Genomic DNA, 27,909 nt, shown 5'->3' on the forward strand with positions numbered 1-27,909 from the left:
CAGCCAATAGATTTTAAAACAGTTCTTGCCAAAATCTGGGTTTTGTGGTTCAAACTCTTATTCAAACGAGGTTTTAAAACTAAGAGGGGAATAGGTAAACCTATCAGTTAAATATCCAAACGAAGGACTATCCTTACCACAATGCATTTTAGAATTGCTTCGTTTTGGCCATTCCCATGTTAAAACGCATTGTTAAAAATCCCTATGTCCCCTAATCACAAAAACATTTCGAAGTTTAAACCAAATGAAGCCATCTCATCCGCAGAAATAATTTTACAAAAAAATGAAAATAAAAACACTAGAGTTAAAGACTCCTATTTCCATATCCCTTTCATCCAAGCCTGGTACCGGATTTTATGACATTCTAGCTTGAAAGAGAACTGTGCACCTGTGCATCAAGTTTCTCTCAAGTTTGGCGCTGAAAGTTCTGTTACTTTCCCGGTGAGAACCCGCTTGGCTCTGACACTGCTCCTGGCTAAGACAAACAGCGCAGCTCTCGGCTCTGGGAAGGTGAGACCCCGTGGGCACACTCTTATCCCACTCCCTTTGGAAACCGACTTTCCTGAAACCATCCTGGACCTCTTGGGCCACCGTAGCCCCATTTCTCATCCCCCTCCCGCTCAATAGCGACTTCAACACTCACCGACGGCATCGGAATGTGCCACTTTGACCTATCAGCGCCAAACACGGGTGCTGGTCCTGCACCAAAAAACGACAGTGGGAACGGCTGCGCCCCCAAAAGAAGAAAAATGACAGGAGACACCTGAAGCCACGCAGCTACCGCCATCTTCACAGCCATGAAGCGACTACCCAAAGCATTGAGGTTTCTTCCGGCTGACTAGTCCCGCCTTCTTCCTACTTGTCCCACCCTCTTCCGGCTCTGCTCTGTGGGCGGGATTATCCGGGTCCTTGAAACTGCGCTCTCCCCTCCGACCCTCAGAGCGCTGCGGAAACTTTGTGGCTACTGCGCAGGCGTCCTCCTGTCTGAATCCGAGCGGGTTCTGGAGGTGAACCACCCGCGCCTCTGAGGTCGGGTTCTTCTCTCTGTTCTTCCTGCCATTAAAGGAACTCAGTACACCGGTCAAGTCTCTGCTCCTCTCGCTTCTTCCCGCCCCTCATCCTTTCCAAATCAAGGTCAGGCGCCCGTCAGAAGTCTGTGGAACCCCACACACTGGATGCATGATTGACATCCAGTAGTGAGTTCTCCAGCTGTGGAAGCAGAGCCTGGAATTTGGCAGGGCGGAGGTAGAAGCGATTCATGAGCTTCAAAGTCCCCTTTAACCCCGAAAAACTGTAGGTCAGTTGCCGCAGTTTAACCGGCGACATCGGCGTCCAACAGTGACCCAGACGGCGCTCCCCACTCAGAACTAAAAGTGGGGAGAGATCGGGTCAGCTTTCGGTATTATAGAGTGACAGCCGCTGACACAGACCCTAGGGCTGTCTTGGTGCTTCCTGTTTCTCACGCTCTAGATTTTAATCTCTAGGGATATTTGCATGCACGCCTCCTCCGCCAATAAAAGCAAGGTTCATCAGCCACTCTCGACCAAGAAGTATTTAACAAGTATACGTGTGGAAATACCAGGAGAAAAAGTCAATATTTGCCCCCCCCTTAAACATCTAGAGGGGACTCTTATTTCCCATAAATTTGACTGTGATTTAACAAGTCATGATTTAACAAGTCTGCTTGTTGCCTTTTTTAAAAGATCGCCAGAGGCTGTGGCCTGAGAGTTAGGAGCCAGGCAGAGTTAACAGGGAAGCCATGAAAGCAGCCGAGAAAGAGGAAATCAGGTAAAGGCCTATTGCTCCAGCAGGAACTGACTCCGAAAACGACCTAGCTTTGAAGGCTTCACTTAGCATTTTAAACGCACTTCCTGAAATGCTTGGTGTTTGCTTCATCGTTCTTTCTTGCTTCTTGCAGGGAGTTGGATAATGTTAATAGCTAACCTCTCAATGTACTTTAACTGTGGAAAGGTTGCCTTTCAAATTCTAAGACATGGGTTTTAAGCGCGCTGCATCCCACATTTAGGTGGTTCCGTCTCTTTCTGTGCCTTTCCATGGCTCATTCTTTACAACTGGAAACGGAAGACTGCAAGGTCTCCTACTGTTTGCACATTTGATTAAAATAAGCAGTGCCCTCCCCCCGAAAAAAACGAGTTTAATGAAGGGTTTCATTTTTCACACGATAAAACAAGTTCTTGATATGGCTAAGTGTCTCTCTCTGTCCAGGCGTGTTTTCATAGTTTAGCTTCCTCCAATGGACACGCTAACTGCAGGTGCAAGAAGCCACACCTCTTTACAAAGCCAGTCCCCGCCCACCCAGCTTATGTTTGTCTTAACCAGAGGAAGGCTAATTGAAATACATATATATTCAAGTAGTAATGTACATCTTTTTTATATTTTATACCAGATGCAGTTCTTCTGGGATTAAAATTGGCTCTAAAGAATATTAATCTCTAGATTGTTGGAATCCTCTGGGAAGTTTTTCTGTCTGTGTTTGTTTCACTCTGACGCTTGGCACCTGACACATACCTTTCTTAGAGGATTTGGAGCCTATCTTGTGGTTCCCTCTTAGATTTTAACAGAACATTCAGGCACTCTATATGTCTTTTTCAGGTCTAAACTCTCAGAAAGTGTATGTTCTGAAAATATTGTGCTCTTTAAATAGGTGGGCAGGTTGGTTGTTTGGTTTGGATTTATATTTCATATTTTAATTTTGTGGCTATTATTTTAAAAGCTCCCTGCTTCATAGTTGGCAGTGCCCCTCTCCCATTGCTTTTAGATCAAGCCCATGAAGATGTTTTGTTGTTAAGTTTGGTAGTTTTACAAAAGGGTGCTGGTCTGCACCGTACATACTGTTGCTCCGTGAAGTCTTATGTTACAGCAGTGATGGAGTTTTGCAACACAGATTAAATTCCAAAAGTTTATTTTGCACGTTTATACTATAATTAGGGAAGTCACAAAAATTGAGCTCACAGATCTTATGTAAAATAAATTCCTTTAGTAAAAGAGAGTAATATGTGTAAAAAGATAAATTAAAAAAGGATAAATAAATTTCTTAAAATGTAAATGTAACATATATTTCTTAAAATTTCCAATTTAGCGTTGAAGATGAAGCTGTGGATAAAACCATTTTCAGAGACTGTAGTGAGATTGCTTTCTACAGGTGAGTAAATATATCACCTAGAAGACATTCCTGACAGTATTTCTAAATTAATTGCACTAAGCTTTGCAATTGCACTGAAAACTGCGGAGCTAAAAAGATGGTCTTTAGGAAATCTAATGAATCATTTTATATACTTACTATTAAATAATTTAAATTGTATTTTTTTTGTCTTGGTTTTTCAAGACAGGGTTTCTCTGTGTGATCCTGGCTATCCTGGAACTTGGTGTGTAGACCAGGCTGACCCCCCAAGTGCTGGGATTAAAGGTGTGCACCCCTACCACTCAGCCTGTATTTTATTTTAAAAACTAAAATATTTTTAAAATGTGTGTCCTTTCAAAGATAATATACTTGAAAAATCATATAAAAAGATATATATTGAAAGTATTACTCCTGCCTCTGCTTTTCCATCATCCTGTCCCTTCAAGCAAGCATACTTATTATTAATTTCTTATATTCTCATCGCCTCTTTCCTTACACCTACAAATAGGTTCCTGACTATAAAAAGTGTTCTGTCTCCTCCCCCTGCTTTATGTTTCACTTTGGAGACCTTCCACTTCAGTGCATGGGGGTTTCCATACTTTTTGCTCAGGATATTCCACTGGATAGGTGCACTACAGTTTATTTTGTTCCAGATCCACTTGCTAGAGCCTCAGTTTGTTGTTTCTTTTTTTAATCTTTTACTATAAGAGCATCCCCATGTGAAGAGCTATGTTTGTCATTTCCTATACTTGCAAGTGATTTGCAGGATAGATCTTTAGCAGTGGAGCTGGAGGTGTGGCTTAGCAGGAGAGGACCTCCTTATCTTGTGAAAGGCTGTGGGCCTGATGCTTAGCACTAAGGAAAACAAGACAACAAAAACAGACAATAAAAAGCAAATACACTTGAAATGTGTTAACTGTCCATAGATTCCCTCTGTAGGGATCTTTTATACTTACTTTAATATTCTATGAGGTTATTTGAGCCTAGGAAAAATATCTTTAAATTCCTCTTTTGAAACATCTACTTTGGTGGCTTAGTTGGTTCAAGAGCCTGATTTATATCTATTTTTATCATGACTCTGAAACTGAAATCATCAAAATTAATTTTTATTAATTAGGGGGATTTTGTTTGCTTGTTTATTATTTGAGACATTGTCTCACTATGTAGATCTGATTAACATTGAACTAACAATAGTCTGCCTGCCTTCTGAGTGCTGGGATTAAAGTGCTATGCCACCATGCCCAGCAAAAAAGTGTTACATATATTTTTAAGTTTCTATTTCAGTCATTCTCTGTTCTAGAATAAAAAAGATGCCATTTTTACTAAAATAGTTACCTTACAGGGAAGTATACAGTGAATGCCCAATCACCTTGTTAAAACAATGGCCCACACTGAATTTCCACTAGAATATATTGAATTACTACTAAAGTTCCATTTCATGAAAAGGAGGGAGAAAATTAAGTTCATAAAAGTTATGGGATGGGGAAATGGTTTACTAAATAAAATACTCTGGAGAAGACCTGAGTTTAATCCCTAGACTATTATAAAACTACCATTCATCGGCATTTACAATCCTAGCACTGGGGAGGCAGAGACAAGCAGATCTCAAGGACCTGCTGGACAGCCAGCCTACCCTACTTGCCTAACCCCACACTAGTAAGAGACACTGACTTAAAGATAAAAATATGGGTGTCCCTAAGGAATGGTACCTGAGGTTGTTTTCTGACCCCACTCACATGTTCACATACCTATTAGTCATATGCACTTGTACATGTACACACCCATACACATACAAAAGAGAGAAAATTGCCTGTTTTCTAAGTAAAGGAGACAAGATTCCATTCTTGAGCAATATTATGTTGAAATTAATATTATTTTAATGATAATTTTATTGGAACCCTAGTAATATATGCTTGGTACTTTATAAGAGTGTCAGTGCTGTCTTTGCCAGTCACTGTAATAGTCAATTTTACTGACATTCACATGATGATATAGTCTGTTAGATACAGACAAATCACAAGAAGTTCTTATATATCTGTGTATTTTTCTTAGTTTGCTTTTTGTTGTGATTAAAGACCATGACCAAAAGCAACCTGGGGAGGAAAGGGCTTGCTTGGTCTTATAAACTTCCAATCACAGTCCATCATTGAGGGAACTCAGGGCAGGAACCTGGAGACAAGAGCTAAAGCAGAGACCATGGAGGGGTGCTTCTTACCACTTGCTGCCCCCAGCTTGCTCAGCTACCTTTCTTACACCACCTGAGGCATCAGCAAGAGTGGGCTGGACCCTCCCACATCAGTAAGTTAACTCAAGAAAAAGTTCCCACAGACTTTCCTACAGGCCAGTCTGATACAGGCATCTTCTCAATTAAGGTTCCCTCTTTCCAAGTGACTCTACTATGTGTCAAGTTGACAAAACTAACCAGCACAATACTCTATATCTGTAGGCGGCAGAAACAGCAGCTCTCCAAGAATGCCACCTACCAGGCATTGTTAGACTCAGTCACTACAGAACAGGACAGCACCAGGTTCCACGTCGTCAGTGAAGCCAACAAGGTGAGGCGGAAGAGCGGTTTACTCTTGTGTTTATGGGGGTTGAATTATATACACTTCTTTGTTGTTTTCCTTCTTTGACAGATTCTATCCAAGATCCATACATTTTCTGGCACTATAATGTAGAATAGTTTCTCATGAAGCCTGAGCAAGGAGCAGATTCAGTAAATGTCCAAATGTCAAAATTTAGGTTGCCAAGGAACAGAGAAGAGTATTATGTAGTGGAAAACCCAAGACATGAACATTCTATCTCTGAGCTGTTTCGCTAGCAGAACACCATAGTTCCTACAAAGTAAAGGAATTACAGTAGGATATCTTAAGGACTTATCTCTCACCTTTCAGTCCATCACACTACTTCATATGTGTCACAAAAATGGGTCAGCTACAGAAGCACTTTGAGATGGACCAGAAAGTGATACTGCACGAGTCACCTGTTGCTTCATTCTAACCCTTACTTTTAGTACTCCTCCACTTTCTAAAAGCATCTGAAACTTCTGGAGTCTCTCAAACTAATATGAGTTAACTGGTATTTCTTGAACAACTAATATGAATTAACTGGTATTTCTTGAACAGAAACATAGTTCATTAAGACTGTGGTCTGGATCCACTAACCACTTACAGAGTGACTCTACTGTCTCAACATTTCCAATTCTCAGACATAGACTTTCAGCTGAAAGTTGGGTGAAATCTGTTTGTAACTGCCACAGCTCCTGTTTTGTAATGCTTTAATGAGGAAACTCAACAGAAAACAGGATGAAAACTATTCCCCAATGTTGGAGGAGGGTTCTCTAAGACCTTATAATTTAGAAACTATTAGTGTTCAGCAAACCTGACTCCCAGAAGAGGCTTTCTAGGAATCCAATTTTCCTTCTTCTCTTCATTGTATGACTGTAGCAAGTTGTAGTAGCCATAATCTGGACATAAAATCCTTATCAATTCTTGGGGAGGCTTAGTGCATAGAATGTCTTGAACAATCCACTATCATAAAGATGCCAAGGCAAAGCAAATGAAGCAGACTTACTTCAAATATCAGTAGTAAACCAAAATTCAATGTTACAAGACATCTTTTTTTATTGAGAGGCAAAGCAATTCAAATCAGGTGCCATCCAGAGCCCAGCATATCTGCTTGTTCTCCAAAAAGAAGACTTTACACTGCAAAGGGCCCCGGAGAATGGATCTCCACAGGAGACAACACGTGGCTCAAGAGGGAGTCAGGGAGTCCATCAAGAAAGAACAAATTATCTGAAATGTCATCAACAAAGCCCTGAAGAATGAGAACTTTGTGGATGCTTCAAACATACTCCACTGGAAGTATCAAAGCTATGTAAGAACCTGTGTCTCTAATCTCAAAGAAATGTATATTTTAAAAAGTCATCCTGAAATTCTGCCTGACTCTATTTTAATATCCAAGTGATATATAGAGTTGAGACAACTGGCAGAGAACTTAGGATTCCATGCCCTCTGTTGCTTTAATGGAGAGTGAAGATAATCTCCAGACAGTAATCGGAGAAGTTGTCTGAACTTCATAGCCATCTCATTGCATAGGAACAGGGTTAGAGGTTATTTCTAGGCTGAGGATTAAGGAGATTGCACATCAAGGGTCAATGCGGTCCAGAGATTTAAAACAAGCTGCTGCGTGTGTGCACCTAATAAGAACAATAGCTTTTTTCTTTCAGGTTCAGAGAGACAGCTTCCAAAACCTAAGAGGATCATATTCAGCTCACAGCTGCAGTTCTCAAATTGCACCAAGGAGGCAGATTCTGACAAACCAGGAACTTCTTGTGCCTGCCTGCCAAGCTGCCTGCACCCACACTTTTAAAGCCTTAAATGATTGACTTCAGAGTTTGGCAACTTGTCATTCTTGAAGTCCAGTTCCTTTCCCCAGATCCACTCCTAATAAGCAATTAGGAAACAAAAATCAAGTTTTATCAATATTTTCTTAGTTTGCTTTGGCTGCATTACAAAATACCATAGACCAATCGACTTAAACAACAGATCTATCTCTTAGTCTCCAAGGTGCCAACACCCATATCGGGAAATGGCCCTCTTTCTGGCTTGCAGATGGCCACCTTGTATCCCACATGTGGGAAAGACACAGGCTAAGCAAATTCTTGTCCTTTCTTTTTTTGGTTTTTCGAGACAGGGTTTCTCTGTGGCTTTGGAGGCTGTCCTGGAACTCGCTCTGTAGACCAGGCTGGCCTCGAACTCACAGAGATCCGCCTGCCTCTGCCTCCCGAGTGCTGGGATTAAAGGCGTGTGCCACCAACGCCCGGCTTGTCCTTTCTTATAAAGGCAATAATTCCATCCTGAGAACTCCCCACATGATCTCTTACAAGCCTAATATCACATAGCAGTCAAAAATAGTATGTTTGTAAATATACAAGAAATGTTCAGTAAAGAAGCTGTTAGAAGAAAAACAGTTGAGGAAAATGAGTAGAAAAGTGTTAACTTTTAAATACTGTTCAGGTTTTATTTTTCCCTCCTGCTGTTACAGATTTTTGCCTTGAATGAAAATGCGGCATGGTTGAGCGGCAGAGATCTGATCTTTGGCACTAATACAGGGAAATGCATGTTGTCTTCTATAGCGCTAGCAAGGCTGACAGGACTAAAGTTTTATCTTTAATGTACTTTATATTGCTAACGGTGTTTCCTGCTGATTTGGGCAAACATTTGTAAGCATTTTTACTTTCTTTCTCAGCTTATTAGCATGGTTTCACCAGAGATGCTTCTAGCAGCTTCTTTGAGGATGCAAGTATATTGCTAAGCCTCTGTATGAAGTTACTCATTGCCTCCTCAGTAGATGGGGCAGAGCTGCTCCTGAGCAAATAGTGTTCATCCTGAGTGGCCAACCAGCAGTTGTTTGGGAGCTGGCCAAACAGGGCCATACCTGCATAGGCTAATTACCATCTGGAAATGGGCTAAAAACTAGCAGGAGGTCACCATTGTTTTCCATCGAGAATCTGTGCCTGGAGTTATCACAAATAACTGAGACCATCTGAAAAATAGCAAAATAAATAACACCATATAATATGCAAACAAATGAGCTGGAAAATGCTTAATTGTTTATCTAGGAAATGAGTATGGCATGCTTGGGCCCAGGTTGTAATTCCACTAATCATATCACAGTTTCCACTCCCACAAATGAAGGGTATTACATAAGCACAGCTCAGGGTTTTTGCTGAGTTACTAGGGAGGCACTATTCTTCCTCCCGACCTAATTAAGGACTGCTATTAGAAAATCTAGCATAGCCCTCCAGAGAAGCTCTAGGCAAACTAATCTGGTGACCATCAAGGCTTGTCTTAGCTCAAATGAAGGTTTCCACACTAGAGCAAGGTCTGTTGAAGCAGAACTGGGTGGATTCAGCAGCATCTTGGTTGCAGGGTTCTCTGCAGCTAGGGTTATAGTTTCTACAAAGCCTTTCATGAATTGTTCAAGGCAGCTGGTGTGCCATGGTGACAGCTGCCAAGGGAAGAAATGTTCAGCTTATGTTTAAGGGCAGTTGGGCACAAGGGAAAAATTAGACAGTTATCAACCAAAGGCTTGAAATTGGGCCCTGGCCCTCCAACAAAAAAACAAAACAAAACAAAAAACCACTAGAGGTTGCCCATTGTTTACATTTTCTGTCTTGTTTTATTATGTTTACATTCTTAACATCATCTGACGGTATATTACTCACAGGTAGAAAACATTAGGAAGCATCTGATCCAGGGTCATCTGGGGAGAAAGAGTGGTCATGAAAGCATGCCTCCATCAGATTAGCCTGTGATGTGGGGCATTTTCTTGGTTAATGATTGATGTAGGATGATTTCTGTGGTTGGTGACATCCCTGGGAAAGTGGTTTTGAATTGTGTAAAATAGATAGCTGAGCAGGCCATGAAGAGCAAGCCAGTAAGCAGCACTCCTCCATGGTGTCTGCATCCATTCCTGTCTTGAGTACCTGCTCTGACCTCCATGGTAGACTGTAAGATACAATGCAAAATAAACTTTTATTCTCAAGTTGCTTTTAGTGATAGTGTTTATCACAGCAATAGAACCTTAACTTATTCTCCTACCAATTCCTGAAGGCCCTCTTTAAATTCCCCCACCCCCAGAGACTTCCCAGGCCTTCACTTTGCACACATTAGTGTTCCCCTTCCTGCTTGGCCGCTAAATCTGTATTCATACTTTCATCTCAGCTTTCTGTAAATCTTACGTAGGTATCATCTCCTCCAAACTTCAACCCCTCTAAGAGTTCAGTGGTCACAATATTACATATAAAATAAATGTTAGTTGAATTAAAAAAGAACCAGGAAACTTTATGTCTGACTTGGAAGAGGATAGGTAATCTGAGTTTCAGCTCTGTTGGGATTCTAGTGGCATACTGGAGAGATCTCAAATATGTGAAAAAGCCAGCATGTAAGCAGTAATTACAATCAGTTCTAGAACAGTCCTGTGGCCCTGTATTAGAGTGACTATGAGCACGCCTGTAGCCACAGCACTAACTGGTAGCTCTTTAGGACAGCATTACTGGTAGTGAGCCCTGATCTCGTACAGTCCCAGAGGCAAGGTTCCAGTCACACAGCTTCTCAAATGATGCTTGATGTTTTCAGTGCTGCGTGTCTTCTGTTTTCACCACATCATGTTGTTACACTACATCATGTGGCCTTTCCTGCTGAGCCTACACCATAGCAGACACACACAGTATAGGTACCTGTGGGGACACCAGACCTTGAGCAGAAACCCACTTCCCCTTCGGCCTGGGAGCAGGCAGCTGTGTAATGTTTACTGAAAACAATTCAGTGCTATAAAACTCTTGATAGGGCTCAGATAAGGGCTCGCTCACTGAGATACCATGACTTTCACACCCTCTACGGCTAGATGCCTCTTCCTGTTTCCCTGCTGTGTCTCCCCGATTCTGGGGCCGGAGATTAAACCACCAGCCAGGAGGGTGAGAAGTCTGAAAAGAATTGTATGTAGATGGATGGCAGAAGTCCTTAAAAGGGGGAAGCGTTTTTTTCTTGGAGAGACTTCTCTCTCCTAAAACTGACTTGGGAAGCATAAAGTTTTCTTAAAGCAACCGACCGGTCTCTGTGTCATCTATCCTGACCACCTCGCTACATTCTCGGATGCAGGCTGCACAGCAGGTGCGACAGGTACCCATGTGTAACCAAAGCTCAGCAGCGTGCTTCATGAAGAATGTGCAGGAGACTAGTGTGATACATGGTTAAAAGCTCATCTTGCCAGGCAGTGGTGGCGCTCACCTTTAATCCCAGCACTCGGGAGGCAGAGGCAGGCGGATCTCTGTGAGTTCGAGGCTGGGCTGGACCGATAGCCTCCAAAACAATACAGAGAAACCCTGTCTCAAAAAACCAAAAAAAAAAAAAAAAAAAGCTCATCTTAATGTCTTCCTCCAATCTGGGTGCTTCATTTTGAGACCCAAATCCAGCCATTTCTGTTCTAGTGGGGTTTCTGCTGTTGCTTTGGATTTCATTTTTCAGGTCTGCTCTCTTTGTAGTTCTGTGCTGTTTCCATCCCTCTTGGAAAGTTTTTCTTAAATTTCCCAGCACTTTGAGAAAGTTCCCTGGAAACCTTTTCCTGGCTATAAAAATCTGTTGAATTTAGTTCAGTGGGCCTCATTTCATCTGCACTTAAGAACCGTAAGGTCTTTTCCTGGGCCTGTTTCTTTCAACTTCCTTTCAGCTGGAGCCTGGTTACATTGAATTTAATGCCCAAACTCAGCATTTCTGTGCCAGTTCAATTGTTAGTAGAGACCCCTTTCACTCTAAAGATCATGGTTTGGGTAATCATATGTTTACCTGGCCACAGACACACAGAAGATATTACTTGTGCTACAGCTATAGCCAAGCATGTACAGACATAGATTTGGACTGTTCTTTTTATTACCAACATTCTCCGATTTGCTTGACCTATCATAATTTAAACAAATGCTTTCCTAATTATTGTAATTTAACTATTAGAACAGATTATCACTGAGGTAACCTGTTGAAGCTAACCTCACACCTCTACTCCCAGATTCCTCTCCTGGTTGAAGTTTATGGGATAGAGAAAAACATTTTCAGACTTAAAATCAATGAAGAAACTCCACTGAAACCAAGGTATGAAGTTCCTGATGTCATCACCAGCAAGCTAAGAACAGTAAGGTAAGCTGCGGGCACGGTCTGGTATATACAGACTCCTCAGGCTCTTTAGTCAAACCTTGAGTGTACCCCCTGTTTGTTCAGAGTTATAATCAGTTAGTTACAGTGTTAGTGTTCAATCATTTGGGGATACATTTATAAATTTTCTTTATCTCCCACTCCAAAACTGTTTTGTACCTCCCAATGAGGAGAGACAGAACTTTGGGCCTTCTGTGTTTCTCACAACAAAACAGTTTGTTAGGCAGAGTTTGGAAGCAAGCAGAAGAAAAGCTTTTTAATCTGCTCACTCGGATTAGCACCATGGCTCAGGAGATCTAATACGCTGCTAACTCTCCCAGTGATTTATACAGCTAGACGGACTCATTTTTAATTAAGGATATTCTCAGAAGCCTAACATTTAATTTTACTTGGAGCCAGAGATAAATTAATGATCAGTATCTAGGTGAAAAAGATCTCTAGGGATTAAAGTATTTTTCAAGTACTTGCAAAATTTCCATCAGTTCTCCACAGGCATTTAGGTAAAAGATCAGTTGCTTTGCCTGGTGACTCCTGTTGTTTTGTCACTGAAAGAATCTAAGGTTAAGATAGATGCTTTAATTTCATCCATATCCTACCAAAGTTTTATGTAAGTTATTTTTCATGAAAACATGTGGTCAATAGATAGTAGAGATTATATAAATATTGTGTGGTAAGTATCGTTGTTAGTTCTATGTAGGGGTGAGCCCAAAATACTGTCCACGCCCAATATACTGTCCATGCCCAAAAGGGGCATAGACAAGGGTACATAGAACAGTTGAGATATTTAAGGAAAGTACAAGTAAAAGCACTCGCTCTTGGAAGCTAGCCACGTTCCCAGCGCTTCTATCCTTGTCTATCTTGTAAGTATATTTAATAAATATATTAGACCTCCTTTTACAGATAGCGTTGTTTCTATCTTCAGTTCTGCTTCAGTCCCAACTACTTTCTTTTTTTCTTTTTTCTTTTTCTTTTTCTTTCTTTCTTTTTTTTTTTTTTTTTTTTTTGGTTTTTCAAGACAAGGTTTCTCTGTGTAGCTTTGGAGCCTGTCCTAGAACTAGCTCTTGTAGATCAGGCTGGTCTCAAACTCAGAGATCCTCCTGCCTCTGCCACCCAAAGTTCTGGGACTAAAGGTGTGTGCCACCACCACCTGGCTTCCCAACTGCTTTCTAGGGGACCTTTAGCTACCAAAATAACTGAAACACTGAAAGCAACCTTTTACCCTTTCCCAGACCCTTTTCTAGCTAGGGTTTCTGATGTGATTCACTTTCTGCCGGTCATGTATACTGAACAAAAGTATTGTTGAGCTTATCTAGATCTGGCAGCTGTGGACTGGCTGTGAAGTCACCAATTAGGGCCACAGGTCTCTGATCTTCATATTACAGCTAAGATAGCATAATCCTGGAGTCAAGCAATATCCACAGTGACTTCTGATTTCTCAGCTTTATAATTATAGCTGAGATAGAAGTTCACTGACTGTTCAGTTATCCAGTTTATGCTTGGGACCTTTACTGGAGAGTTAGCCTGAGACCTAATAGCCAAACCTTCCTAATGATGTTATAGACAACCAGTTCTTTTTGGTAAGTTATGTATTTTTTATTTAAAATATCCAGAACTGTTTCTGTTATTGACCATCAACACCTGGTTGACAACTGTAGTTGATGTTAGAAGTAGGTATAAGCAACTGACTGTGGGTATGAGATTAACTAGCTGACCTAGTTGACAGTGAAGGCAGTGAAAACCTGGATACCCTTAAAAAATAGAATACCAGTGTTGTCCCCCCAAATGTATATACTAAAGTCCTCATCCCCAGTACCTCAGAACACAACTGTATTTAGGAGATATATTAAAGTGATTGTTAACTTAAAACGGGAACATAATAGTGAGGCCATAATACATCATGACTGCTATCCCTATGAGAAAACTAGGGTCACACATGCATAAGGACACTCATGGTGACAAGACAACCATCTGCAAGCCATGGAGATAGGCCTTATAACAAACCAACCTGCTAACACCTTGGACTTAGGTTTCCAGAGTTGTGTGAAAATAAGCTACTGTGGTAATTTGTTATGGTAACCCAGGAAACTGATACAACTAAGAAAAAACCGCAGCATCCTGTGCTCTTGTTTAAGTCACTGTTGATAGTCAATCGAAATAAGGGGCTTACTGAAAGCAAACCAAGTGGTGGGAATAAAGCACATTGTGACTGTCCTTCAGAATTCAAGCCTCTGAGGTGGCCTGGCTGACATCAGTCTCTCTGAAGCATTTAATGACATAAAACAACAGTCTCAGGGTTTTAAGTTCTGAACTCACAGCCTTGTTAGGAATCAGTTTCTATAACTGTCTCATGTCTTACCTAGCTGCAGAGTCTCTGTAGCTGCAAATACAGACTCAGAGTTTTATATTTCAGGTTGCTGAATTAGATCATAAGCTGAGTTCACAGCCCACTCAGATCTGTGATTTGAGACATTACTGCAGAAAGTTAGGAATGCCAGCATTTGAGATTTGGATAATTCTAAATACCCAAACTTCCAAACTTCATTGAGCCTTACATTCCAGCAGAAACCCCTCTTCCTGCCCCTTCTGTGAATGTTTCTAAAGTGCACTCAGGATACACATGTGTGGTTGCCTGAAGAGGGCAGAAAATGGCCTCAGTCCCCCTGGAACTGGAATTGCAAGCTTGTGATCCCCCAGACAGGAGTGCTCAATAGCAATAATCACTCTTGGCTACTGAGCCACTCTGCCACCTTCCTGTTCCTTCTGATACATTGTCACTGTCATGCCTGAGCACATCCAATAGACTTTAGCGGAGACAGACTTTGCAAAGGGATTTCTGTGTTCTTTGTGCCTTATCTTAGTCAGCCTTCACTGTCTCCAAACCTTTGGTCAGTAGATCCCAACTAGGCCAGAGAGCCTATCACAGCCAAGTTCAAGAGGAGGCTTGCCTGCCTGAAGGAGTGTAAGATGTCATAGCGCTAGTGAGATGGCTCAGCAGAAACCTGCATCACCTCTACGTCAGATGACCTGCGTCTGCCCCTGCAAGCTGTCCCCTCACCTCCACTTGCACACAGTGGCACACACCCCTACATGCCCGGCACACAAAGTTCTAATATGTAGTTTTAAAATTAAAAGTAAAAAGAATATTTACATTCTGTGTACCTAGGTGTTACTATACATTATAGACAGAAATGATGGTGATAAACATTGTGTTTCCAACCTGTACCAATTACTTTGAATGTATGATTTCACTTAATTTTTTCCAAAAATTCTATTGGTTTTTAATTTAATTTATATTTCATAGAAAATTAAGTCATAGAAAGGTTGAATAACGTTGTTACCTGTAGTTATGAAGTATATAGTGGAGTTATGTCTTGCCCAAGCTTTCTTCTTCCCTCTCCACGACGGCTTCCTACCATAGACCTTACCTATTCTCTGTCACAGGAAAACTGACCAACACTCTGAGTTACAAATCACATAGACTCATGAAAACCTGTAGCAATTTACTTTCCCCTTCCTGTTTCATTGTCCAGGCTGGTCTCGTGCTCAGGGGATGCCGGCAGCCTGATACTGACACATGACGAAGGAGATCTGAAGTGTCATATCTCAGCAAACCCATTCAAGATAGACTTGGTGTCTGAGAACGAGCCTGTGATCAGCATCAACTCCCTGGGCCAGTTATACTTTGAGCACTTACAGACTCCTCACAAGCAAAGGTATTTGTATGCATTACTTTACTTGGCCCTTAAGGACCTACATTAACACAACCTGCCTGTAAATATCAGCTGCCTTGAACTCAGATCGTCCTGCATTACTGGCTGAACTTTTTCTGCTCCCCCGCCCCCACACACACACAAAGATTTTAAAGGTAGCTAAAGAACTTGTGTAATAAATTGTTATGCTATTTTTAGTGTTTCTCAATAAAAAACCACAGTTGAAGAATGTGGGTTTGAGTAAGATGTTCCCTATAGTCTCCAGCATTTGAATACTTGGTTCCCAATGGGTGGTACTGTTTGAGGAGGCTTACAAGGTCTATCCTAGCTGGAGGAAGTATGTCACAAGAACCCGGCTCTGGGAGTAAAAAGGCACACACCATCTCCAGTTCACTTTCTGCTTCCTGCTTGTGGTTCAGGATATAGCCCTCAGCTTCTTGCTCTAGCTGTCATGTCTGTCACCTACTGCCTCCACTCCATCATCATGGACTCTTACCCCTCTGGAATCCTAAGCCCAAATGAACTTTCTTCTGTGAGTTGCCTTGGTCATCATGTTTTATCACAGCAATAAAAAAGAAACAATGGAAAGAATGTATGGTCATGACCAAGTAGTTGGCATTTTATGTGTTTTTATTTTTCCTTCTTTTCATTACTTTTTAATTTTCCCACAATGAGTACATATTACTTTTATGATAAATAATAAGATTTTCCAATGCTAACATTTCAAAATAAAAATAAGTTACAACTTTAAAAAAATCATTGTGTAGAAATAAATGACGCAAAATGTTTTCTGTGAACCACATAATCACTTATCCTGATGATAGAAACAAGTATAGACTGGGAAATTTTGAAACAATCCTTGGTGAAAACGGGAGAAGCCTCTCTCCCAGACCATCCCAGTCTTAACAGCCAGCACCTTTGCCCACTGAGCCATCCTGCTACCATACTTTCCTTTTTTGTTGTTTTTGTTTTTGTTTTGTTTTGTTTTGTTGAGACAGGGTCTTGTAGCTTTGACTGGCATTGAAGCTACTATGCAGGCAACAAGGACTATGAACTTCTGATACCCTGATTAGTTATGTGTCACCATGCCTGGCTATAATGATATTATATTTACTAAATTAAAGGATGGAATTTATGAGGACTTGGCAATGAGAATCCTTGTTACTGCATTAAATCCTGCCAGTCTTCCCGTTGGCTGAAACAACTTTATCTGTGTTTAAAGCAGAGCTACCAAAGGGAACCAGGAGAGTGCGCCAGCTGACACCTTTCAGGTAATTGAGATCTAGCAATTTACACTTGATGCTAACACTCCCATAAGCATGTGGTGGTTTCTGCTCCCCTCTTCTCCAGAAGGGTGCTTGATTAGTGTGTTACTGTATATAAAAGGGTATTTCTTGTCCTTGTTAACAAAATCTGTTGAAGACTGCCTCCTACCAGGCAGACACTGTTGAAGGCACTGGTAGTTCATCATTAAACTAATCTAAGGTCCTTGTCCATCAGAGTCTATCGGCTTTTAAGCTAACTTTTTCAGTATACCCTAAAAACAAATAAGGTTGTTAACATAGGAATAATTGGTCTCACTTCTGTTTTTAAAAGGTGATTTTTAGCTGAGTTATGAAGAATAGACAATCTAGAAGTCTTTTGTGTGTTGATGTATGTGGATGTGCTATGTATATGTCTGTACACATGTATGCATGGAAGTACATACATGCATATGTGAAGGACAGAGGTTGCTACCAGGTAATATTTTCAATCACTCTCCACTTTATGTGGCAATCTCTCACCTGAACTCTAAACTCACTAATTCAGCAAGTGTAACAGGTTTTCTTTTGGGCCACCAACCAGCTCCCAAATCAAGACACAGAGACTTCTTATTAGTTATGAATTCTTGGCCTTAGCTCTTATTTCTTGCTAGCTCTTATAATTTAAATTGTGATGATTTATGATTTATTAAAGCTTGCCTGAGGATTCAGAAAGCAAAATCAGCCTCAAGCTATAGAGATCAGGCAGTGGTGGTACACACCTTTAATCCCAGGACTCTGGATTAAAAGGTAGAGGGATCTCCATTAGTCCAAGGTCAGCCTGGTCTACAAAGTGAGTTCCAGAATAACCAGGGCTACCCAAAGAAACTGTCTTGAAATGTCAAAAAATTCCTTTTATTTCTTTTGCAAAGGCTACATTTTTCAAAACACTGTTGTATTTTAGTTCATATACATGTGTTTGTGACAAGTGATGTAGCAGTTCCTCAAAAAATTAAACATGGAATTGCAGTATGACCCAGTAGTTCTGCTTCTGGTATGTACCCAAAAGTGAGGGCATTGTAGCACTGGTCACAGTAACCATAAGAAGGAAGAAGCATGTACAAACCCAAAATGTGATGTATACATACAGTGACATCATATTTGGCCTTAAAAATTAAAGTTCCAGTATGTGCTACAAATGAATAAGACCTGAAGACAATCTGTGAAGTAAGCCAGTCACAAAGGAACAAGTACTGTACAAGTTCACTTTATGAGATGACTATAGTCACATTCATAGAATAGAAAAGAGAATGGTTTTGCCAGGGGTGCAGAGAGGGAGAAGTAGAAAGTTGTTATTTAGTAGGGAAGTCCAGTTTGGGCCAATGAAACATTTGTGGAACTAGATGGTGGAGGATAGGCATCATCATACCACAGACCAAGTATACTTTGTGACACTGGGTTGTGTACTTGGAAATGTTTAAAAGATAAAGTATATGTTATATATTTTAACATAGAAAAATATTCATAAAATGAGTATTGACTTTTATAGAAAACACAAATTTGATTTATTAAATATACTTATAAACTGGTCTTTAAAAATATGGACTCATTTCTCAGTCTTTCTTTTTTTTTTGAGACAGAGTCTCAGTATATAGTCCTGACTTACTGTGTAGACCAGGCTGGCTTTGAATTTACAGAAATTTACCTGCCTCTGCCTCCCAAGTGTTAGGATTAAAGGAATATGCTAACATACCCTTCATTTTCTCAGTCTTTAAATTTTTTGTTAGTAGTAATAATAAGACTGTATGATGCATGTGTGGGGCAAGTATGCTTCTTGCCTTATACTCTTATGTGGGCTCTGGAGATTGAACTTGGGTTGTCAAGCTTGCATTATTAGGAGTAAAGAGCTGTTACCTGTGCCTCAGTCTTCTTAATATTCCAAATAAGATACACTGTTATGGTAACCACATTTGTTGCAGTTTATAAATTCATTTTGATCTCCTTTTTATATGACTAGGAAAATCAAGAAGACCTAGGCCTGTGGGAAGAGAAATTTGGAAAATTTGTGGATGTCAAAGCTAATGGTAAATTGTCAAAGTTAAGGATATAATATTAAAGTGGATCACTCCAAAATAGCTAAATAGTTGTCTAAAAGTCATTTGACAACTTGGGGTACAGATCAGTGATAGAGTACTTAGCTAACATGGGGTTACCCTGAGTTCAATCCCCAGTGCCACAAATAGATAAATTCCTTGAGCTTTGGCACCTAAAACAAGTAACTTCTGTAATGCAAACAAAACTCATCAGGTTGGGTTTCCTATTCTTCAGTAATGCATTGCAACAGAGAAGTAGTTATATATACATCTTATGGAAGAATAAAGGAGATACATGGACCACATGTAGTTTATGGTCTTAGGAAGGGCCTGGGCCAGCACACTGCCTGCTGTTCTGAGTAAAGCAGACAGCTATAAATTCCACATTCTTTTTTCATGAGACCCATGTGATGAGAACCCAAGTTATACAGCTCATCTACTCTAACATTTTTAGCTAGTAATTCTCAATGTTTTAGGCCTCTTCATCATCACAGGTGCTACGTGCCTATCTATGACACTTCTCACGAGGCTTAGCAATATGGTTGAGGGAATATGCTCACACAGCATATATCACAACCATGGGAAGTCATATATTGAGGATACAGGAAAGCCTTCTTGCTGCTCTTATGCAGTAGTTCTTGTAGAGAGCCACAGACAAGACCGACAGGAAGATTATCAAGCACGAATTCATCCAGCAAAGATTGAATGTGCTCAGTATGACAGGAAAAGGGGCTTCAGCACACAGCTCAGGCAGCATAATTAGTAAGTGAGCAGAGCTTTTCACTCATATACATGATACACAACACTCACTTTTATATACACACTCACCAATCCCCAAATATCACAGCATCTTACTATCAAAATCAGTGCACAGCACTGATTGGTTGGGGGCAAGTTCTGATTTCTCTACTCCCAGGCTAGTTGTTTTGTTAGCTAAGTTAACTGAATCTTTTAGATTGATCTATTGAGAAGCAAAACTCAGCCATGAGTCTGGTCTCTACAGGTCCTTCCTCTATTGGTTTGGATTTCTCCTTTCATGGATTTGAACATCTCTATGGTATCCCTCAACATGCAGAATCACACCAACTTAAAAACACTAGGTAAGTGGCAGCAAGAATTCTTAAGTAGGGGCTGGAGAGATGGCTCAGAGGTTAAGAGCACTGACTGTTCTTTCAAAGGTCCTGAGTTCAATTCCTAGAAACTGTATGGTGGCTCACGGCCATCTGTAATGAGATCTGGTGCCTTTTTCTGGCCTGCAGGCAGAATACTGTATGTGTAATAAATAAATCTTTGGGGGGTGTTTTGAGAGAGGGTTTCTCTTTGTAACAGCTCTGGCTGTCCTAGAACTCACTCTGTAGACCAGGTTGGCCTCAAACTCACAGAGATCTGCCTGCCTCTGTGTCCTGAGCCCTGAGATTAAAGGTGTTTGCCACCAACACCCGATAAAAAAAATTCTTAAGTAGTCTCTGCACTGATATTACTTATGGAGTTACAAAACCTTCCTAATAGTTTTCAGGGGGCTGAACAGTATAAGAGAACTGAAAACTAGGTGAGAGCCAGCAAGTGAGGATCTATATGTTTATTCTGTCTCTGCTCTTGACTGTCAATCTCTGCAATAATAGACTGTAACCTGGAACTGTAAGCCAAATAAGCCCTTTCTCCATAGGTTGCTTTTTGTAAGAGTAGCTGTCACAGTGATAGGACATAAAAGTGGAAAGAAAGAACCAACACCACAAGGCTGGCTTCTGACTTCCACATGTGTGCATGCACACTCACATTAATTAAAAAGCTGTAATGTGAACCAAAAAATACAGAAATAAAATTAAGGAGTAATTGGAATTAAATTATTCCCTTTTACTGTGTAGGATCTTTTTTATGGAACCCTGGGAGAATACTAAAAACAAAATACTGATCTAGAAAAGGGCTTTCACTCTAAAGAGGTCATTGAGCCAGAGAATGCGGTATCTCCAATCACCTACAATATCCCTTGCAGAGACCATTTCAGGCTGACACAAATGACAAATGGATCCCAGGGGCATCTGCCTGCTAGGAACCAAAACCAAAGAGAAGCAGAGGCTGTTTAAAGTTGCCAGGTCTGGAGACTATTTAGTAGGTAGGCATCACCATGACTAGTCTCATCCCCACCCCCATCTCATTCCTATTCCAGAGCTGGAGGTGTGTTAGGGTGCACTTCTTTTCCTTAGCTGCAGAGAAGTCTTCACACAGTCCATCAGCAGATGAGGGTAGTGTGTCTCTGTTCTGGGATTCACAGGGAATCTTTAGAAAAGATACTCAGGATCTAAGCCTGAGGTTCCCAGGGAGCCAATGGAGACAGAGGAGGAGGATCATATGGGCCAGGTTGAGGCAGGTAACCTTTAGGTAAGTGATAAGAGATGAGTCTTTGTAGGAGAGTGGTTTTATATAGGGTCGTGTTACATGTCCAGGCTGGTCTAGAACTTGCTATATAGCCCCAGGATGGCCTCTAACTTACAGTTCTATCTCTATCCTCCAAGTGCAAGGATTATAAGTGTGTGCCTTCACGCCTGCCAGGAGGTAAATGGTTTGTTTACAGGAGACAATGAAGCTGTTCTAAACATTAACAATCCACTTGTTATTTGGTAATAAGCCTCCTTTGTGTTTCAGGGATGGAGATGCATACCGCCTTTATAACCTAGATGTCTATGGATATCAAATACATGACAAAATGGGCATCTATGGTTCAGTGCCTTATCTCCTGGCCCACAAACAGGGCAAGACTGTAGCCATTTTCTGGCTAAATGCCTCAGAAACACTAGTGGAGATCAACACAGAGCCAGCAGTTGAGGTGAGCTATGGAATGTGGCTGCTTGCCATACTTACCACACTGCAGTCAGAGTCCTTTTCTTTGCAGCAGTGTTTTTCTGTGACCAAGAGCTTTGCAGTATAATTGGCAAATGTTAGTAGGAGCTACCAAATGTAGACAGCTTCATGTAGGAATGAGTGCAGTAGGTTGCAGCGAACTTTCTCAGATTTTCATTACATCCTTTTCCAGTACACACTGACCCAGACTGGCCCAGTAGCTGCCAAACAAAAGGTCGGGTGTCGAACCGATGTGCGCTGGATGTCAGAGAGTGGAATCATTGATGTTTTTCTGCTGACAGGACCTACCCCTTCTGACATCTTCAAGCAGTACTCATCCCTCACAGGTACTTGCATGGAGACTGCTAGTTCCTCACTCACACCATTACGTTTCCTCTGTCCTGTGTATCCTCACTGCAAATTTTTGCTATCACAAACAACATCTCTAAGCATTTTAAGTAGCAAGCATTTTTCTTCTCACCCTCATTACATCCAGACAAGCTAAACATGATACTAGACTGCCCGCTTTCTAATCCCCAATACTTGTCATATGCCTGCTTGCCTGTTTGGAACCTTTAGTCTCTGGGAATAACCTCCCTGTAGCTAAAGAATATTGCATCCTGAACTTTTAAATCTGTTCTTTGTTAAAATATTCTACTGACTTTAGCAATAAAATATTTGTTCTTTAAGAGACTAAAGGCTAGGGCCAGTGACTAGGGCCACCAAGCCTGAAGACCTGATCACAGGGACCCACATGGTAGAAATAGAGAACTAAGTCCCACAAGTTATCTCCATATGCATGCACACACATAATCCTTCATATGTATTGCTGTCACATCTTTTTTGTCTTCTATAACACACACACATACACACACACACACGCACACACACACATGCATACACATGCACACACACACACACACACACACACACACACACACACACACACACACACACACGCTAAATGAATGGAAATTCACATGCTTTACTCCGTGCAGGATAAGCCATCTTTCTCATACCTTTACCCTAGGCCGGTAACTGGACTGGCTAAACTGAAAGTTGCTTTCCACAGAATTCAAAGTCATTTCTCTTGTCCCGTCTTCTTACTCCAAACCATTCATTGTGTTCCTTTTCACATGATCTGTCTTTTTTCACTGAACTACCTTCCTTATCACTAATATTGTGAAATTTTATAGTAAATTCCCTTGTGCGTTCCTTTCAAATGTTTTCTGTACTGAGGGTGAGATGTGGACACTATCAGTCTTAGTGGCCTTCAGGCTCTTCAGTTCCTTTCAGTTTCACATCCTTGTTCTTTCTCCTTCTTTCTTTTCTGAGAAATGTTCTCCATCTTATCTCCCAGACCTTCCACTTATGTTGTCATGTTTCTAATGCTGAGGATGTTCCTATCTCTTGTCCTCCCTGTGTGCCCATTGTTCCATGATGCCCTAGTCTACTTTTATCTGTGAGTCCTTTATCTCTTTCCATTCTTAGAAAATGGGGGGGGGGGGTTGTATGGTTTTTTGGTTTGTTTGTTTTGTTTTTTGTTTTTTCAAGACAGGGGTTTTTTGTGTAGCTTTGGAGCCTGTCTTGGAACTCGCTCTGTAGACCAGGCTGGTCTCTAACTCACAGAGATCTGCCTGTCTGTGCCCCCCAAAACACTGGGATTTAAGGCATGCACCACCCTCCCTGGCAATAATGTTTTTTTAAGACAATACAGAGAAACCCTGTCTCAAAAAAAAAGATTTTATTTTTATTATAAAACTATGTATATATGTGTTAAGATAAAGTACCTGCAGAGCCTAGAAGAAGGTGTCTGAGGCTCTGGAGCTGGAGTTATAAGTGGTTATAAGCCACCCGGCATGTGGCTCTACATGGAAACCCTAGGTGAGGCTGGTATCCTAGCACTTGAGGAGCATGTGAGGATCCCTGTCTTTGAGGTTTCTAGAGCAAGGAAGTGCTACTCTCTATCTTTGTGCCTTCTCACACACGCTTGGGATGAACATTCTTCCCCTTTGTTTTTCTCTTTGTTTCAAAGCTTCTTTTTGTAGTAATTTTCATGAATCAGTTTCCGCCTTCCACATTGTGGGACCCTGGGGTTGAACTCAGATCAGCAGGCTTAGCGGCAAGAACCTTTTCCCACTGAGCCATCCCACTGTCTTCATTTTTTTTTTAAGACAGAGTCTCATGTATCTTAAGCTGGGCTTGAACTTTCTATGTAGTCAAGAATAACTTTGAACTTGTAATTCTTCTGCCTCTACCTTTCCCTGCATGCATCACCACCAGTTTTATAGAATGCTGAGAATTTAGAACCCAGAGTTTTGTGCAAACTAAACAGGTACTCTACCACCTGAGCTGCATTCACAGATACCCCCCCTGCCATTTGTTATGTCTCATTGTAAAAAAAAAATGAGAATTCTGATCTTAAAGTACAGGGCTCTTTATAAACGGATCCTATCCAGTTCCATCTTCTCTCAGTCTCTCACACTGTAATCCCTGCAGTATTTATTTCTCTGAGACGACATGTGCTTCTTTGCCTGTGTTGACTCTCTGCTCCTATGAGCTCTACCTAGTCTCCCTGACTGGCATCCTCCTTATTATTCAAGGCCTCCGCCCTTCTCAGCTGCCTTGGGAAAACTGAAGATTCCACAGAATGTACGTGTTCCCACAGCACTAGACGGATACTGTTAGCATAGCGGTTATACCTCAGGGCAGGGTTTATTTATATGCCACCCTGTCACCCTAATTGCCACTTTCTTCAAAGCAGGGTCTATTTTTTCTTGTCCTTGATAGTCTATGCAGTATCAAGCTCAGTGCTTAGTCCCCCGTTGAGATTGGGGAGATGTTCACTGATTGAATAACATTAGTGGCCTCCATTGTCATCTTTTTAGGCACACAAGCCATGCCCCCTCTTTTTTCCCTGGGGTACCACCAGTGCCGCTGGAACTATGAAGACGAGCAGGATGTGAAGACAGTGGATGCAGGTTTTGATGAGCATGACATTCCATATGACGTCATGTGGCTGGACATAGAGCACACCGAGGACAAGAAATACTTCACCTGGGACAAAAAGAGGTTCCCAAACCCCAGAAGGATGCAAGAGCTACTCAGGAGCAAAAAACGCAAGGTGAAGTCAGCCTGATGTTTAAAGCTTTTTAATCCCAGAGTTAGATCTGTCTTGGCACATCAGCAGAGGAAGACCCTCTGATGGAAAAAAATTGTGAAAATAATGCCTTCCAATGTGATAGTAACTGTGATGCCAGAAGACAGGAACTAAAAATGCGGTGACGCCACCCATCCCTGCCACAGCTGTGTAAACCCCACAACAATGAAGGCCTGAGTGCTTCAGTCCTGTTGGCGGCAGTCACCCTGCTGTGATGGCACCCTTCTCCCCAGACATTTGGTCCCATTGTCAAAATTGGTGGTACTACCCAGACACCAAAAGCAAAAAGAGTTTCTCTAATAATGAGGCCTTCTAGAGAGAGCAAGGCTGTCTCCCAAATTGCTTTGAAAATGACTTGAGAAATCTGGGACCGGGACTAGCTTGATTTCCCTGGTGGCTAACAGGTGGTTCTGGGATAAGTTCTTCCACATGGGCTGTGTTGTGGACCATCAGAGCTTCACAGCAGGTGGGTAGAAGGGTTAAAGGACTTGGTAGGGCTTGGAGGTCTTAACAACAGAGGATCAAAAACAGAGTCATAGCCAGGCATTGGTGGCGCACGCCTTTAATCCCAGCACTTGGGAGGCAGAGGCAGGCCTCCAAAACAACACAGAGAAACCCTGTCTCAGAAAAAACTTGCCCCCCCACATCTGACAACCTGAGTTTGATCTCAGGATCACACATGGTAGAAGGAGAGAACCAACTCGTGCAAGTTGTGAAAATAGGTCCTCTGACTGCCACATGCACCCAGACAAATATGTTCTTCCCCCTGCTCCACACCCAAATTGATAGGTGTAATTTAAAAAAATATAACCAGATACTTTTTTTTTTGATACATGTTTCACTGACAGACTCTCCCTGGAAATTTGGCCAAGGAAAGAACTGAAACTTAAAGGTGGAAGGAGAAAAACCACTGAGAAGTACATCATTTTTTTATGTACCTCTTTCTTGTTCCAGGAAGATTGGGGCAAAGGAGGAGTAGCAGTAATGAACTCACAGAGATCCACCTGCCTCTGCCTCCTGAGTCCTGGGATTAAAGGCATGTGCCACCACACTCAGCCCAAACCCCCTAATTTCTTAATTAATAACTATAATATATCAAGTCTAGACAGTATGATAAAACATATTATCCCTCCACTTACAAAACTCTGAAGTTGGTCTTATTACCCATTTCAGATGAAGAAGTGGTAGTCTTCAGTGGTTGGTAGTTTATACTAAGGACTGAACTTAGGTTTTCTGCAAGAGCAGCCAGTGATCTTAACAGCTGAGCCATTTCTCCAGCCCCCAGTTGTCATAGTGATTTTTTGTTGTGTTATGTTTTGTTTGTTGTTGTTTTTGAGGCCTTTGAAAGATGCTGTGCTAGTGCTGAGTGGGGAAAGGCAAGCATATGCAGCCGTAATATGGGCTGGAGAGATGACTCAGCAATGGAAGGCTGTAATATATGACAAGAACAACAAAAACTCCAAACACTTAAAAAATGACAGGGATTTGAATAGATAGTCCACCAAAGAAGGTACTCAAGTCAAGACGGCCAAGAACCACACAAAAACATGCTCTCTTTCCACCATGTGGAACTTGGGCTCCAGGGATCAAACTCAGGTCTTCATGTTTGGCAGCAAGCACCCTTAACTGCTGAGCTATCTCATCATCCTTGTTTAATTGTTGTTACTATTGTGACGTTTTGGTTTGGTTTTAATCCGTTTCTGTGGTTTTGTAGGAGAACATGGGAACATGGCTGGGCACATATGCCTGTAGAAGCCAGAGGACAGCCTTGGGTCATTTCCTAGATGCTATCCAGCTTTCTTTTTTTCTATTTTGTGAGATGTGTTCTCTCACTGACTTGACTGATCAGGGTACCCCACAGACTATATACCTGCCTCCACCTCCTCTGTGCTGAGATTACAAACATGTGCTACATGCCTGACTTTTTTACACGTGTTCTGGTACTCAAACGCTGGTCCTCATGTTTGCAAGGCAAGCACTTTACTGACTAAGTTATCTCCCCAGGCCTGTTCTTCATTTCTTTAATGATTTATTTCATCAGTTTTACCTTTGCCTCTAAATACCTAGGGAGTTAGGACCTTGCCTATTTAATCCTTCCTTATAGCACCAGGCACCACAAACAGATGCTTCATAAGTGTCATCTTAAAGATGTGTATGGGGGCTGCTGGGATGGCTCAGTGGGTAAAGGCACTTTGCCACCAACTCTGAGAAACTGAGTTCAAGCCCCAGAACACAAATGGTGGCAGGAGAGAACCAACTTCTTACAGACAGACAGACAGACAGACAGACAGACAGACACACACACACACACACACACACACACACACACACACACACTAAATAAATAAAATAAAATAATGTGAGAAAATAATAAAATGATAAACTATGATAATTATAAAAGAAGACTTTCTTGGATTTGATATTTTTTTTTTTTTTTGGTTTTTTGAGACAGGGTTTCTCTGTGTAGCTCTGGCTGTCCTGGAGCTCACTATGTAGACCAGGCTGTCCTCCAACTCACAGGGATCTGCCAGCTTCTGCTTCCTGAGAACTAAGATTAAAGGCATGTGCTACCACTGCCTGGCTGATAGTGAAAGGTTATAGGTATTTAGTAATGTCCAAAATTTTCGGTGAGTTGTAGTTTCTGAATAAAACTCGACTATGGTGAAAGCACCTGAATGAACAAAAGCCGAATAAAACTGACGTGGTCTTTACATCTCTGTCCTGACAGCTTGTGGTTATCAGTGACCCCCACATCAAGGTGGATCCTGACTACTCAGTCTATGCTAAAGCCAAAGAACAGGGCTTCTTTGTGAAGAATCCAGAAGGTGGCGACTTCGAAGGAGTATGTTGGCCTGGTATGGTATCACTTATTTCCACTTGTTCAGTTCCAATTAATAAAGCATCTGTGAGCCAGGCGTTGGTGGCACACACCTTTAATCCCAGCACTTGGGAGGCAGAGGCAGGCGGATCTCTGTAAGTTCGAAGCCAGTCTGGTCTACAAGAGCTAGTTCCAGGAC

The 27,909-nt window shown here is 41.5% G+C and overlaps 2 protein-coding genes across 9 annotated transcripts in view; one reads left to right on the plus strand and one right to left on the minus strand.

Moving 5' to 3' along the window:
• Positions 1-799, minus strand: part of Tmem87a (transmembrane protein 87A) — a 49,527-nt gene extending 48,728 nt beyond the window's left edge. For all 4 annotated transcript variants that reach the window (XM_040746099.1, XM_040746098.1, XM_040746101.1 and 1 more), the window contains exon 1: positions 644-799. In XM_040746099.1, coding sequence (XP_040602033.1) covers positions 644-799 — 156 coding nt within the window. The remainder of the gene's footprint in view (positions 1-643) is intronic.
• Positions 800-937: 138 nt separating this feature from the next.
• The window catches only part of Ganc (glucosidase alpha, neutral C), a 60,419-nt gene continuing 33,447 nt past the window's right edge, over positions 938-27,909 (plus strand). For 2 of the 5 annotated variants that reach the window (XM_040746093.1, XM_040746097.1), the window contains exons 1-13: positions 1,007-1,134; positions 1,704-1,788; positions 3,101-3,163; positions 5,589-5,697; positions 11,708-11,835; positions 15,381-15,563; positions 16,783-16,831; positions 18,819-18,885; positions 19,898-19,994; positions 21,538-21,718; positions 21,926-22,079; positions 24,621-24,856; positions 27,621-27,747. In XM_040746093.1, coding sequence (XP_040602027.1) covers positions 1,760-1,788; positions 3,101-3,163; positions 5,589-5,697; positions 11,708-11,835; positions 15,381-15,563; positions 16,783-16,831; positions 18,819-18,885; positions 19,898-19,994; positions 21,538-21,718; positions 21,926-22,079; positions 24,621-24,856; positions 27,621-27,747 — 1,423 coding nt within the window. In that variant the 5' untranslated portion in view covers positions 1,007-1,134; positions 1,704-1,759. Of the gene's footprint in view, positions 1,246-1,703; positions 1,789-3,100; positions 3,164-5,588; positions 5,698-11,707; positions 11,836-15,380; positions 15,564-16,782; positions 16,832-18,818; positions 18,886-19,897; positions 19,995-21,537; positions 21,719-21,925; positions 22,080-24,620; positions 24,857-27,620; positions 27,748-27,909 lie in introns of all 5 variants that reach the window. The other 3 variants (XM_040746095.1, XM_040746096.1, XM_040746094.1) reach the window with 3 other exon arrangements.

This window comes from Mesocricetus auratus, unplaced genomic scaffold, assembly GCF_017639785.1.
Source record: "Mesocricetus auratus isolate SY011 unplaced genomic scaffold, BCM_Maur_2.0 Super-Scaffold_100004, whole genome shotgun sequence".
Classification (NCBI taxonomy): Eukaryota; Metazoa; Chordata; class Mammalia; order Rodentia; family Cricetidae; genus Mesocricetus; species Mesocricetus auratus.